The sequence below is a fragment of the Martes martes genome, assembly GCF_963455335.1.
Source record: "Martes martes genome assembly, chromosome: 11".
Classification (NCBI taxonomy): Eukaryota; Metazoa; Chordata; class Mammalia; order Carnivora; family Mustelidae; genus Martes; species Martes martes.
This window is the reverse complement of record NC_137899.1, coordinates 102692831-102708297: the sequence shown is the minus strand read 5'-3', so window position 1 is coordinate 102708297 and position 15467 is coordinate 102692831. Positions and strand designations below refer to the sequence as shown.

The 15467-nt window shown below is 48.0% G+C and overlaps 1 protein-coding gene across 8 annotated transcripts in view; it reads left to right on the top strand.

Annotated features, from left to right (window-relative positions):
- Window positions 1-15236, top strand: part of PRKAG2 (protein kinase AMP-activated non-catalytic subunit gamma 2) — a 248537-nt gene extending 233301 nt beyond the window's left edge. For all 8 annotated transcript variants that reach the window (XM_080818930.1, XM_080818928.1, XM_080818929.1 and 5 more), the window contains 6 exons: window positions 532-658; window positions 3759-3924; window positions 4275-4312; window positions 5387-5533; window positions 8929-9022; window positions 14110-15236. In XM_080818930.1, the coding sequence (XP_080675056.1) occupies window positions 532-658; window positions 3759-3924; window positions 4275-4312; window positions 5387-5533; window positions 8929-9022; window positions 14110-14141 (604 nt within the window). In that variant the 3' untranslated portion in view covers window positions 14142-15236. The remainder of the gene's footprint in view (window positions 1-531; window positions 659-3758; window positions 3925-4274; window positions 4313-5386; window positions 5534-8928; window positions 9023-14109) is intronic.
- Window positions 15237-15467: the final 231 nt, after the last annotated feature.

Here is a 15467-nt window from a genome sequence, read left to right as displayed (position 1 = left end):
CAGCTCGGATACATTTCCACATCGCCTGAAAATACTCTTCTAACTCTAAGCACTAGAGAGAAAAAGTAGATACTGATTTTTATTAGATTATTTCCGAGTCCTACACATACAGCTCTATGCCCAGTCTCCTGATTGGCAGCCCCAGGAGGGGCCAGGGCAGCCCAGAAGCGGGGTGCACCAAGTCGGCTCCGTTGCGGGGCGCGGGGCCACAGCTCCCCGTCGCTGCTGGTGGCGGTGTGCGGTCCCCGGGGTCTCCGCCGCCGTCGGTCGCACAGCAGCATTAAACGTGCTAGAAACGGCTCTCCTCGAGCTCCGCAGCTCGCACTTGTACCCGCGATCAACACAGACCGCGAAAGCAGAACAGTTGCTGAGACGCCCAGTTTAGAACTTTGCCCAAACTGCTTCAAGTCAAGTCAGCCTTTTGTGGCTATGACGTAGAAACACTGAAAATGCTTCCAAAGCAGGGGTGGACCAGAGCGTTTTACCTCCTTCTTTAAAGCCTCCTAACAACTTTGACGGGTTTTCCCGCAGCCTCTTCGACGCTGTGTACTCGTTGATCAAAAATAAAATCCACAGACTGCCGGTCATCGACCCCGTCAGTGGGAACGCACTTTATATTCTCACCCACAAGAGAATCCTCAAGTTCCTCCAGCTCTTTGTAAGTAGTCCTGGTGTTTCTAAAGACGCGGTTACACCCGCTTTACCTGGTTTACATCACGTAAATTGGCTCCTGTCAGCTCAGGAGACGACGTTAATTCTGGAGTTGGGCTGGGTAGGAGTCTCCGTTCCTCAGCGGCGGTTTCTCAACTTACTCGTGTTTAAATTGTACATTCTTCAAGCTGATTCCAGTTAAAAAGCAATCGCCTTTCGGGGCAAGTATCAAAATAATAAAAACACTTGGAATTCTCTATTTAAATTAGAATATTTTATCACCTAAAATACGAGGGCAGTAAAGCAATTGGCAAGCCCGTCGAATTAAGAAAGTGCTATTTGGTAAGATAAATTGAGCCGGTATTTATAGCAGATTGCCTTGTGATGCTTTATTGGTATCATGGTTTTGGAAACACTCAAAAAACACTGTCCCCAGGATTATCTTATTATAAATTGCTGCGATAGAAAAACACAAGTAAATAAAAATTTCGTCATGAGAGTACCATGTTGGTCCAAATTCGGGCTTTGTTTTCTGTAGGTTTTCTCAACTGCATTTGGAATGAGATGTCTTCATAATCATCCATGACATTGACCTCTTTGGTCAGTTTTAAAAGAGGCTCGTAAGGACCAGAGTTTTTACAAGAGGGCTTGAATTTGTTTCCTTTGTATTATATGCACTGAGTTTGAGGTTAGAAGTAGTTGGTCAGGGGTGCCTGGGTGGCTCAGTTGGCTAAGTGTCTGCCTTCGGCTCAGATCATGATCTCAGGGTCCTGGGATCGAGCCTTGCATTGGGCTCCCTGCTCAGCAGGGAGTCTGCTTCTCCCTCTGCCTCCGTCTCTCTCCCTCTTCCACTCTCACTCTCAGATCTTTAAAAAAAATGTTAAAAAAATAGTAGTTGGCCAGCTGTGACCAGTAGGCCTCATTCCTATTTCAGAAGAGATCACATGAATTCATTTTTTGTTTAAGCGTTTATTTGTTGTAGAGACAGAGGGAGAAAGGAGAGAGTCCTGAGCAGGCTCCATGCTGCGCGCAGAGCCCGACGCAGGGCCCCATCTCACACCCTTGAGATCGGGACCTGAGCCAGAATCCTAGGTTAGATGCTTAACCAACTGAACCGCCCAGCGGCCCCGTGAAATCATTTTTCAAAAGAATTTAATAGACTTTGAAAGTCTACATGACATTAGCTTTCCCATCCCCTTCTACACACAGCTGCAATTAAGGAAACTCAAATTCTGGGTGACGCTAAGCAGCCACTGCCCTTCCTCCCGGAGCTTGGCCTCAGTTTTGCAGACAGAAGCACGTGGCAGGGGTGGGGGTGGGGGGTTAGTAATTGGGAGAAATCCCCTGTCCATCAAGCCAGTCCTGCCTTTTAGCAGTTTACCTATAAAACCAGCACTCTCCGTGGTTAAATAAATGCTAAGAAAGAAGGTAGGAAGTTTACTGAAAGGCACACAGTTTAGTGGAGAGACCATGTCAGGGACAGTTAGGGATGTCTGGAGATGGCTGGACAGATGTCACCTGTGTCGTCCGCTGCTCAGGTGGCCGCCTCAGCATCTAGGCCGCAGGGGACCGAGGCTGGGGCCGTGTACTCAGGGCCCGCAGGCTTTTAGTCCCTCGGAGAGTAAGCCTCGTACAGTGACGGTAATCGCCCGAGCTGTGTACTCTCCCGTACGTGTGACATGGCAGCTACTGTCCTAAGCACGCCACGGGACACAGCCAGTCCTCGTCTCTGCCCTCCCAGGTAGGTATTTTGATTAACCCCATTTTAGAGGTGGTGCAACTGCGAGGTGGAGTGACACTGCAGGTTCCCGTGGGCCGGCGGCCTCCCCCGCTCCAGCCCTGTGGGCGTGCGGTGTGGTAGCTCCTCCGCTCAGAGGGTTAAAGCCGCCCCAGGTCTCCCAGAGGTTACAAGGTCGAGTCCCGCCCATTTTCACAGCTGCGCTCCTGCGGACACGAGGAGTAACAGCTGGAGGCGGGCCTTGGTGTTCTGTCTTCCACGAAGAGTAGAGGAGGCCGCCTCCGCCAGTACTGCCTTGCATTTGGGCCAATATGGTAATTAAGTCATGCTCTTAGAATATTCAACTAGGGGTTTTCAGATTAAAATACAGAATTTTAAATAAATCTCAGACCCTGATTTTTACTGAATTGAGATCATTTTCTGAGAAAAGGTGGCCTTACCCTTGGAGACATGTGACCGTTAGCCTAAGCGTACAGTATGGAACAGGGGTTTTCCTGCATCGAGATGGGCTAGATGACCTAATAGGTCTTTCTTTTTTTTCTCCAAATTTCTAGGATTCTCATGATTTGAATATTGATGAACTCTTTGACTTGAACATTTTGTTTCTTCTAATTGTTCATCTTTTCCTGATAATTATAAGGTACACCAGGAGGACGGAATCAACTGTGCCCTTTACACAAGGTGGATTTTTGAAACCGTAGACCTTATTTTGTTTTAGTCCAACATGACCCTAGACTTCTCTCTTCTGCCTTCTCCCTCCTCCTCTAAAACAGCCCATGAAAAGAAAAGTGAACTCGTAAAGGTTCTTTTAATTCTGCTCGGTTGGCTTGTTCTCTGCTCCCAGTAATCACGAGTCGGAGTCCTCCGCGGGGGCGTTCAGGATGTAGGGTGGGATGGGGTGAGGGCTAGCCTAGCCGCAGCTCAGACTGCTCCCATCAGATGCTCTGGGTTTGGAAATGTGTGGGTTCTTCATAAGTAATACTTAATGCTGATGGCAGGACCAGGAATTTAACATAAATAACTCAGAATAAAGGATTCTCGGGTGGCTGTGGGTCTTGGTTTCCAAAGAGACTTCTTGTTCCCGCTTCCATCCACGTTTTCAGTGAGTGAGGGGAAGGGGAACATTACAATCTGTGTTTTCTGCAGTATTTTACTAAGTAGTTAAGTGTAAGCTTAGAATAGAAACCGGTTTGAACAAAAACTACAATTCTTGTACGTAATACTTCCATGTTAATTCAGAGAGCCAGGTAGATCGGTAGAGAACACTAACTTTAATTTGTTATACATAGTTTTCGTCCAAGTGTGGACATGTGAACATTAGAAAGGTCTTTCTGGGCTCTAGACCATCTGTATCTATCTTCCTGTTTAGATGTCTGATATGCCAAAGCCTGCCTTCATGAAGCAGAACCTGGATGCCCTTGGAATTGGGACCTACCACAACATCGCCTTCATCCACCCGGACACTCCCATCATCAAAGCCCTGAACGTCTTTGTAGAAAGACGAGTGTCGGCCTTGCCTGTGGTAGATGAGTCAGGTCTGTGGGTTTGGTCATACCAGGGCCTCGAAGACCACGCTTTGTCCCCTGGGGGCAAACTTACAGTTAAATGGTCAGCGGATCAGATCCGGTGGGTGGCAGCCGGGGCTTGGGGCTAAAAATTTAGATACGGTGGATCAGGTCAGCACCAAGGAGCACTCAGCTTAATGAGAATTCTAACTGGCTTATTTCCACATTTTCCATTAAGATGTGATTTCATGCTCATTTAAAATTAGACAAGTCTGTTATTTAGCAATATTGAATTGCTAGTAAGTACCTGGTTAAGACGGATTTTAAATGTCATCTTTTTGTTTCTAAGACATTTTTCTAATATCTGTTTTCATTTTTAGGAAAAGTCGTGGATATTTATTCCAAATTTGATGTAATTGTAAGTATTTTTAATTTTGTCACACCTGTCATCTAGAATGCATTTAAAACCTGTTCACTAATCTGTTTGCATTTTTCCCAAATTTAATAGCTTTTGTGGCTGTGCGGATCGGAGGATTCCGTAGACCACCCACAGTCGTTGTACCTGACGCTCACTGGCTTAGCAGTGAATAACATATTAGCATTTTAGAGATTATTTTTTCGGACCGTGGATAGTTTCTCCGGCACTACAGCATGTGTGAATATTTTAAATGGTCCTATTTCCATGCACGAGCCATCATTCATTCTGCCAGGAGGCCGTGCTTCGCGCACACAGGAACATGCGGGTCCCTTGCTAGATAACATCCCATTGTCCGCTAGTGGGAACAAAAAGACAGCAAAAGCGTTCAGGAGATGATTTAAGTCCTATTTTTTTTATCCCTGGTGTAAATCTATTAGAGGTAGAGCCACATCTTCCCACAGGCTGCTTTCTTTTCCCTGTTCATTTTAAATGCACTTCCTTAGGGTTTTATGGTATTTTTAAGAAAAGGAGCTGAAACTCCGGTAGCCCCAAATGTGCTCATCATTTTTGGCCCTGATGTTGATCCCAGCATTAAATATTTCTTCACAGCCGGCTGTCTCAAACCCTTTTGTTTCATTTATTCTGCTTACCGAGAGCAGACTTCCAAAAACAGGCCGACTGGAGTTTGGCTGCGTAGGACCGTCTAAGGCTAAAGCCATGTGGGTCTGTCGGGCCTGCCTGGCCTGCTCTTCCCCACGACGGCTTGATGCCGGTGGCTCCCTCAGCGCCCTCCTAGTGGGTGCCCTGGGGCACTTCTCACCCTTTACAAATGGCAGTCCATGTCTCCAAAGACTTTGTTCACTCAGGCTCTAGAGCCTTACACAGTAAGAGTGGGGGATTCTTCTGTATGAAAGAGTGGGGCGAATCCTCTGTAGGAAACGCCGTCACTGTCTCGCAAGGTTGCCGCAGGTAACGGAACAGGAATGTTTCTGAGAATCACGTCACTTGAAACTGACTTTGGTCACAAATGTGAATCGAAATGAAAGGATATAATTCATCGTTACTTCTTTACAGAACCTTGCTGCTGAAAAAACCTACAATAACCTAGATATCACGGTGACCCAGGCCCTTCAGCACCGCTCTCAGTATTTCGAGGGGGTCGTGAAGTGCAGTAAGCTGGAAATCCTGGAGACCATCGTGGACAGAATAGTGCGGGCTGAGGTGAGGCAGCAGGGCCGCACTCCTCCCACTCTCTCGCCCTCCCCACCCCTGCCCCAGCTTTGCTGCCCCAAGTACTCACTGGCCAGGGGGCCATGGGGACCGGGCATCGTGGATCACAGGAGCGCCTGGAGAAGCAGTCAGGTTGAGGCGGATAGCATGCTTTCCCTCTCCAGAACCTCGCGTGTTGCCTGCCGCGTAGGTCATCTGGAAATGTCCATTGAATTAAATTGTGAAGTCCTGATATCATAGTTGAATCAAGCCGGTAAGAGACTTTCATGGTTTAAAAAATACATAATTAAGAAAACAAATGTCCCAAGAGCTTTGAGTTCCATTAGGGTATTTATGAAGTTGAAGTTAAAAATGTGTGATTATATAGTTTCAACAAAGTGAAGGAGAAATCAAAATTATCTTTCGAATTTTTTAATTTTCTCTTTCCAATTTGGATGATAGTAGACGGTCTAATAACGTCACTTCCTGACCCTCAGCACTCATATGCCCTCATACTTGACTGCGTGTAGGATTTTGGATGTACTCAGTTAAAGATGAGCAATGAATAACACATCCAATTCAATATACCCACTCCCCAAATCATTTCTTTCCTTTCTTATTAGACAAGGATAGGAATGTTCTCCCATGTATCACTCTCTAGGACTGAAGGAAGCAGCAGTGTTCTTTCTGGAACAATCTCTGAGTCGGCAGAATCCATTTACAATGATATGTCTGCTTTGGCACTTTTTTTTTTTTTAAGATTTTTTTATTTATTTGACAGACGGAAATCACAAGTAGGCAGAGCAGCAGGCAGAGAGAGAGGAGGAAGCAGGCTCCCCCCTGAGCAGAGAGCCCGATGCAGGGCTCGATCCCAGGACCCTGGGATCATGACCTGAGCCGAAGGCAGACGCTTAACCCACTGAGCCACCCAGGCGCCCCTGCTCTGGCACTTTTTATTGTAACTATGAGAATGCAGTCCAAGAGGGAAAGTCCCTGATAATTTTTGAGGCTAACAGGCGATCTTGACATTACATTTGAAGTAGGGGTCGCATGAGAACACAGCCTACCTTGCCGGAGCCATCAGAAACACAGCCCTGTTTTCATCATTGTGTGCTGCAGACTTCCACCTTGCCCTGTGCTCACCTGGGGGGAGACCCCTACCCCCCGTTACCACTGCTGTGGCTTCTGAAACGTATTTCACTAGCATCTCACTATGAACTCTATTTCTATTTGAATCTTAACATCCATCACTCTTGTTTTCCAAAGAGTTTTCATTGACTTAGGAATACATCTTAACTTTTAATAAGGTCCTTAGAATTATGTGCCCTTCAAAGATCATAGATAGTGATCCTAATTATTTATAAGGACAATGAACATCCACATGATAGAATCCCTCATAACAGTGAAAAATGTTCTCGAAAAGTATTTGGTTGATACAAAAAAAACACAGTAACGTATTGCTAAGAGAAAAAGCCAGTTACTGTACATAGTATGATTCTATTCATTTATATGCACATATATGTGTAGAAGAGAGGCCAGAAGGCCCCCCAGCGCAGCACTGACTGGCTGTTTGTGGGTGGCAGAGTTCCGGTAAACACGGAGAACAGAGAGCGCAGTGCTCCTCCGTTCTGAGCTCTCTTGCTCGAGCATGTGTTACTCTCAGGTAAAGGAAGAAAGGTAGTGGGCTCGTCTGGCGAGCAACAGATATTTCTTCGTAATAGGAAAGGGGTCACTGAGGAAAATGAAGATGTAATTCAGTACTTTTCTCATTATGCATCTTGACTTTTTGTCCCACTGAAATAATTTCTTTCACCCAAGGACTCCTTACTGGAGAACCAAGGCCAATTTTAGCTTAAATACAGTTGTTGGAGGAAGGGCATACAGTATCAGTAATGGTTTGGTTTATTTATAGGACATAAATACCGCACTAGCTTTCTGACACCCAGGAATGTTCACTGGTTTAGACTCAGCAACAAATGACAAGATAATGTTTTTGATGGTCATTTCTGCCTGGCAGAATTAATTCTCTGGGTGAGATGGCCACCCCTTGACCTTCAGAAGTTCAAAAGAGAGTTATTTAATTAGCATTATTGAACGTTAACAATAAAATGTGTCTCGCACAGACTATAAAGCGTTCTTTGATCCTAGGCACAAGCCATTATTTTAATTTATAAGTGACCGTGTTGTATCACAGGATTATTGAAGACCCTAAGGTTTTTTTAGACAACTTTTTGAAGTTTAAGTAATCTCTACACTCAACACGGGGCTCTAACTCAGGACCCCGAGATCAAGAGTCACACACACTTCTGAGCCAGCCAGACTCCCCTAGAGAAACTTTTTAAAAGTCGTGAGAACAAAGTGATTATTTTTTAAATCTAAAGCAAGCGAAGATGTTGAAAGCATCCCCAACACAGTATCAGAGACAAATCTAAAAACAGAATTTCCTCCCCTTTCCATCTCCTTCCTGTGCCCCCCACGGTGTGTGGTGGGGTGGGGGACTGCCCCGTAGGGAGAAGAGCATCCTCTCCAAGGAAACCAGCAGGCGCGTGGCTGCCTCAGGCCTAGGAAGCCAGAGCCGCTCTGGGAAGCGCGATGCCTGCTCACTCCTTTCCTGTGTTCAGGAGACTTTGCTAGAATGACCCCTCACAACCAGGGCCACTCGCTTAGAAAAGACCCGAGTAGAACATGGGGTGTGAATATACTCTATTTCACGTTATTAGAGTTCCTTTATTCTCTGAGCTATATGAACATACTAATACATGAGCTTCCTGGAGAAAAGACTATAAACAATGAACCATGACCTCTTCAGTCCGGCGTGCGCTTGGACGTCTTTCCCATGTAAGTCAGTAGCAGCTAGTTCTTAGAGACTAAAATACTACTTTAAAAATGTAAAAACTTGGGGCACCTGGGTGGCTCAGTGGGTTAAAGCCTCTGCCTTCGGCTCAGGTCATGATCCCAGGGTCCTGGCATCGAGCCCCGCATCGGGCTCTCTGCTCCGTGGAGAGCCTGCTTTCTCCTCTCTCTCTGCCTGCCTCTCTGCCTACTTGTGATCTCTGTCTGTCAAATAAATAGGTAAAATCTTAAAAAAAAAAAAAAAAAGTAAAAACTTACGTTTAAGAGAGTATGATGGCTACACTGTACTTCACGTTTTGGGTTGTATCATATATATACTAATATTCCAGAATTTGAGAACAGCGGGACACAGCTAGCGAATTTTTCCTACAAGTTGTTGAAGTCAGCATTTTCGTAACTTGAGAGCCTAAGACCTTCTGTGGTTCTGGACATGGTTTCTGTCTCTTACTTGTGGGACGTCTTCCTTGTTTAGTGTATGAAAGACGTTATTTGCTAATACCCGTCGTAGAACCTTCTGTGAACTCTGACACGGGAGCTGCTTGTCCTGTTGGCAGGTGCATCGGCTGGTGGTCGTGAACGAAGCAGACAGCATCGTGGGCATCATCTCGCTGTCAGACATTCTGCAGGCCCTGATCCTCACGCCCGCAGGTACGTGCGCCGGCCGCGGGCCCTTCCCTCTGCGAGGGGCTGAGCCGGGAGCAGCTGCTTCTCTGGCACCCGGACCTCTGTAACCCATGGTCACCTGTGTGGTTTTCCTTCGTAGCTTTACTGCTCCAGTTGGGTGACAGAGGATAGTTTCTAGCAAGTATTCTTAGGAGCATCCTGTCCACGACCATAGCGCCTGAGTAATTGAGCACTCGTTGCCAAGATTCATCACCTTTTCCATTAAAAAGCAAAGATCTCTTCGGTTTTGCTTTATTTTTAGGACTGTTTTCTAGAAAACATAGGAGGGGAAATGCATTGGGTTCTAACTATTGAGACCGTTACCTACCCTTTAAAAAAAAAACCTCCTAGTGTTTTGAGTATATAAAACGGAAGACCTGAGCACAAACTCTTCCGTTAGTAGTGTATTGGAAATTCCATTAACTACCAAACAGCATTGGTGGCTAACCTCATTTTCTGCCAGGTCGACTCGAGCAAGCGCTCAGGCCGGTGTCAGCAAGCAGGCAGGGAGAGGGGAGGAAGGCTTGGTGTTTCCTGTGTGCCATGTTTAATAGTGACAGGTGCCTGAAGGGTCCTGAAACCGCCGGCCCGCTCTTTCTCCTCTCTGCCCCTCCCCTCCCCACCCCTGGTAAGTTCAAGCAGCCCCACCGTGGGCCGGACTGAGCTGTGCCAGGACAGGCCGAGACCGCAGAGGGAGTCACCTCTGAGAGTTTGAAGTGTACATCAAACGTCAAAGTGTGCATATACCAGAGTACTGATTTCTCCTAAGTTCAGAGATCCAACTAGCTGAGACGAGGTTTCAGTCGGCTTTTAACCTGAAGATGCCCGTCTTAAAGGGATCCCTGGCACCAGTGAGACAGATTTCTGGTCCACAGCGTGAGAGCAAGGACGCGATGCCGACAGAGCAGCAGCCCCTGGAGACTGTCGCCGAATCTGAAACTCTAGCAGTGGGGCCAAGGACACTCATCTCCAATGTCAGCTGTTAGGCAGTCTGAAACTCACAATAGTCTTCATAATCATGAAGTAGTGATAAAACGACTCAGTGAATGTGAGACTGTTGACAGCATCATTTACAATAACCCCAAACCGGAAATAACCCTGACACCCGGCAGCAGCACCAGGCTGCATGGCATGCGTTCTGCAGAATGCCCCACGGCACTGACCATGACCGCACATTGCTGTGTTTGATCTCACACATGTGACCTCAAGCAGAGGGGCAAGGCCGTCCAGGGAGTGCGATGCCGCTCGCCTGCAGCTTCCGCAGCCCCCTCATGTGCAGCGGGCAAAGGCCTCCTCAAGAGCAGATTCCTCCTTGCAGGCACGTAACTTGGCACCTTCAGAAAGAGGCAGCCCTCTTCTAGGCAGCAGCCCTGGGCCGAGGCACACACGTGCCCGGCAGCGTCAGGGTGAATTTCAGCTGTCTTCTGTCCTGTGGCCAAGATTCCCCATGCCTTGCAAAATCAAGAGCAGACAAGCCAAGATCTCTGTCCTCTTCATGCCTAGCGTCACAGGCCGTAGGAATGAGAATGTGGGCTGGGGCGCCTGGGCGGTTCAGTCAGTGGAGCATCTGATTCCTGATCTCAGGGTTGTGAGTTCAAGCCCCATATCGGTATAGAGATTACTTTAAAATAAATTTTTTTTAAGTTTTTTAAATTAAAGTGAGATTGTTGGGCTGGATGAGTGTACATTTCCATCCATGACTGATATTTTAAAAATTCTAAGTCCCTAATAGGGCTCTGTGGGGAGGATCCCTGTTCCACAGCCAGAATTTGAAATGTACGTTACCATAGAAATAACGTTCTAAAGATAGTAGTCGAATTAGCATTCTCTACAATGTAGTATGTAGAACACTATTTAGGAAAATGCTCCGTGTTCCTAATAACTGGATTACGAGTGAACATTTGGAGAACTCTCCTGGAGCACTGGGCCGGCCTGCTTCAGATCAGCAGCCTTGAGACGCTCAGACACGTGAGGGCCGGCGTCGTGTAAGCTTCAGAGGAGTCGTCCAGCCCACGTTGCCTGGTGCCTCTCAGACCCTTGGAGCTGCCTGAGTGGGGGCAAGCTGCTCGGCTCAGTTAGCCTCTGTCCAGCCGGTTGTAGAGCAAGGAGGTGAACACAGGCCCTGCATCCCTCCAAGGACACTCTCAGTTGAAGCCAAAACACGCACAGAGCCATTTGTGCACGACAAGGTGCACCGTACCCAGGAGCCACGCTGCTGGGTGAATGTTCACGGACTAGAAAGTAAGAGGCACTTTTAGAAAGCGTCCACTGTTAACATGAATAAAAGGTACCAGAGGTTACATATTTCAACAGCTGTGGGACACAGTCCCCCATGAAGGATACTGATTCGCTGTCCTAAGTTTCTCTAGCAGCGGCTCCTTGTGAAACTCAGACTGTCCAAAGAAACCGCGCGTGTGCACACACCAGAGTGAGTGCCAGATCTGAGAGCAGGAGCGACAGCTTGTTAGCCCCTTGTTCTCATAGATGGTGAATCTCTTTCAAAAGTCGTCTCGTGCCTGAAGCTGAAACAGGAGCTGCTGAGACGAGAAGAGGGGGTAGCGCGCCCGCCACCCACTTGGAAATATGCCAGCCAGACCGTAGGTGTTATGAGCAAATATCTGTAGACACAGCACTGTTTTAAAACATTTCCATGAGTACGTACAGGCACACTTCAGAGACAGTGGGTTCGGTTCCAGACCACTGCAGTAAAGCAAATACCTCGGCAAAGCAGGTCCGAAGAATTTTAAAGCGACAACGTACGTGCCGTCACTGAAAAAGACTTTATTGCTAAAACATGCGACCCGCCGTCTGAGCTCTCAGCGGGTCGGTCCTTCCGCCGGTGGAGGGTCTCGGCGGCGCTGCCACTGCTGACCCGTCGGGGTGCTGGGCGCTGGAGGCCGCACGGCCCTGCGGTTTGTCGCACCGATGGCTCTTCCGTCCCGAACGGTTGCTCGGCGGCCGGCGGTGCTGCCCGACGGCGTTTTACCCACGGAACTGCCTTCAGAAGTGGAGTCGGTGCCCCCGAGCCCTGCCGCTGCTTCAGCCGCGCGGCCCCGTCGTGGGCCGAGCCCCCCCCCCTGTCGCTCCCCCCGGCGGCTCAGGAAGCCCCTCGCTCTGCTCCTCCCGAGGAAGCCCCCCCCCGCCCCCGCGCCGTCCCGGCCGACCCCAAGCTTGCGGCAGCCGCGTCCCCTCCTCGGGCTCCGCTCCCGCTCCTGGTCGCCTGCGGTTTCCTCGTGGTTCCGTTTCCAGGGCCCGGGCAGAGCCGACTCGGCCTGGTTCTTAAGCGCCGCGGGGTCTCAGAACGGTCCCACGGCACCGGCTTCGGCTCCGGGTCACCGGCCGCGTTAGCCCCTCGCGACAGGGTCGCCCGCCGTGACGCTTCGAAGCCGGGCGCTGCCCTCTCCTCTCGGGCTGTGAGAGCCCCAGCTGGCATCTTCTCCCAGGGAAGGCTGTTCCGTCTGCGCCGGAAACCTGTTGTTTAGGGCGCCCCCCCCCCATCGGTGACCTCAGCTGGAGCGTCTGGAAACCTGGCTGCTTCCCCTTGCACTTGGGTGTTGCGGAGACGGCTTCTGTCCTGGAGCCTCCTGCACCCGCCCCGGCCAGCTGCGGACTTTCCTTCCGCAGGGCCTCACCTCTCCGCCGACCCAGCGCGGAAGAGAGTCCGGGCCTTGCCCTGGATTGGGCTTTGGCTGAAGGGAATGCGTGGCTGGTGTGGTCTCCCGTGCAGACCACTGCCGCTGTCTCCAGGCCAACAACAAGGCTCTCTTGCCTTCTCGTTTTGTGTGTTCACTGAAGTAGCACTTTTTTTTAAAGTTTATTTATTTGAGTAATCTTCTACACCCAACTTGGGGCTCCAGCTAATGGCCCCAAGACCAAGGGTCGCATGCCCTTCCGACTGAGCCAGCCAGACACCCCTGGAGTAACACTTCTAATTTTCTTCAAGAATTTTTCCTTTGCATTGGCAGCTTGGCTCACTGTTTGGTTAAAGAAGCCTGGCTTTCGACATGCCTTTCTCACACTAAGCTTAATCATTTCTAGCTTTTGATATAAAGTGAAAGAGACATGACTGACTGTTCCTTTCACTTGAACACTAAGGACAATTGTAGAGTTGTTAATTGGCCTGATTTCAGTATTGTTGTGTGTCAGGGACAAGGGAGGCTCGAGGAGAGGGGGAGAGAGATCGGGGAATGGCTGGTCAGTGGCGCAGTCAGAGCTCACGCATTTATTAAGCTGCTGTCTTATGTGTGTGTGTTCCTGAGGCCAGCAATTACAGCAGTGATGTCAGAGATCACGGAGGGGCGCCTGGGTGGCTCAGTTGGCTGGGCTGCGGTCACGATCTCGTGCGTCATGGGATCAGGTCCCACACTGGGCTCCGTGCTCAGCGGGGAGTTTGCTTCATAGAGTCTCTTCCTCTGCCCCTCCCCTCCTTCAACCACCTTTCTCTCTCTCAAAATAAATAAATCTTAAAAAAAAAAAATCACTGATCACAGATCGCCATAACAGGTAAAATAATAAGAAACTTTGGAACACAGTGAGAATTATGAGAATGTGACAGGGACACAGAACAAATTCGGTTCGACCAGCAGCACCAGTAGACTGGCTTGAGGTAGGGTTGCCGCAGACCTTCAACGGCAAGAACAAATCCACGGGCAGGGGGCAGGGAAGCGAAGCCCAAGGGAGGAGGTACACCTGCAGGGCAGCAGTACTGTGCGGCACCCTCAGTAAAACACATGTGTTCCTTCTTTTAAAAATTCTAGCAGTTCTACTGCTAGTACCCACTTCTCTTTTTCTCTAACTAAATCTTGCATACTTAGGCTTCTGACATGTAACACAGATTCGAAGTGGGCTGCTGTGAGGGCAGGTGGTTTGTGAGTCACTTGGAGCCACCTGCTCATCTCCTGTCGCCGGCTCCCAGCTTCTGGAACATTCTTCTAAGGCACTGCAGAATATGGGTGAAGACCACCAAGCCGGGGAGCAGGGGGGAGGGACCACTGCTCCTGTGTGTAAGACAGGCCCAGCTGCGACACACCTTTCCTTTCCTTTGAGACTGTCATTTCTCCATCTACCAACAGGTGCCAAACAGAAGGAGGCGGAAGCAGAATGACCACTGTGAGTGGAGAAGCCCTTGAAGGAGAACCTGAACAGAGATTTGGGGTCACGCTTTGCCTCATGAACACTGACCGTGACAGAAGACAGTCAAATGGCTGAGAATGTATATCAGGGTTTAGTGATGGGTATTTTTTCCAGTGATATTGAAACTGAGCATAAGAAACAGAGTTTATGTGTTTGAAGATTCAGGCTTGCATTAAAAGACTGTTTTCAGACCTTTGTCTGAACGATTTCAAGTGCTGTATGTTATTAAAGTGCACTGTGTCCTGAAATTTTTCTTACTTTTCATTTCAAAGAATTCACTGGTCTGTAACAGGTAATACGACATAAGGCGAGTGCATGGCCTTTTCAGACCTAGTGCCTTATGTCAGAACACGCGTATGTCATCACTGCGGCCCATGGCGGCTGGAGCCACACGGTGCTGGGGCGTGAAAGTCTTTGGACCTTTACCAAATCAGTTTGTTTTCATTAGATTTGTCGAACAGTTGTAATTTGGATATAAATACTTTATAAAACTTTAATGACAGTTTTACGTTGAAGTGTCTGTTCTGAACTATAATGTAAACAAAACTGCTTTACAACAGCTTTATTTATTTCTACTTTCATGCGATTTTTTACACCTCGTGATGGGGAAGCTTCACCGTACCCATTAAGAAACCATTGGTTGTTATTTTCAAATGGCAGATTTCTCATTTCGGTTTGGATCTGGAGAGGATAGGACTTTGGAAAGAGCCACTGCTAGGTTTTAAAAGCTGAAGTGTCTGAAAGCACGTGTGGAGACCTGCTCTGCTAGACTGGAAACAGGCAGCGGTTAGGAGGAAACAAAAGTGCCGGGAAGATGTCTATTTTTTTCTTGTGTATTGAAATGTAAAATCATGATGTTTGTATGACTGCTGATGCGATTGTTTTTGTAAATTTTATTGTGGCATATACAGTATTGTCATATGGTCGAAAAGAAACACAGCGTTTCCAATTGTAAGTGCTCTGAAAATGTCGACACTGTATATATATATATGAGTATAGTTTGATTTTTTGTTTTGGGGTTTTTTTTTGGCAGATTGGAAAATTAAAATAAATCTTATTATCGGCTGCTTTGTTAAAGAAGTTCTTTAAAATGCCATGTCTTTCAGCACATACGAGAAATCTACACGCAGTTTCCCCCTTAGCTCGCTCTCCCCAAATGAAGAACATGAATTCTCAAACATCATCAGAAAGAAAAAACCCTCATGACTTGATTCACAAACGCTACCTCTCTGTTATTAAACACAATATATTTAATGAGAAACTGATGGGCAGATTCCATGTGCCGAGCCGTCACTTT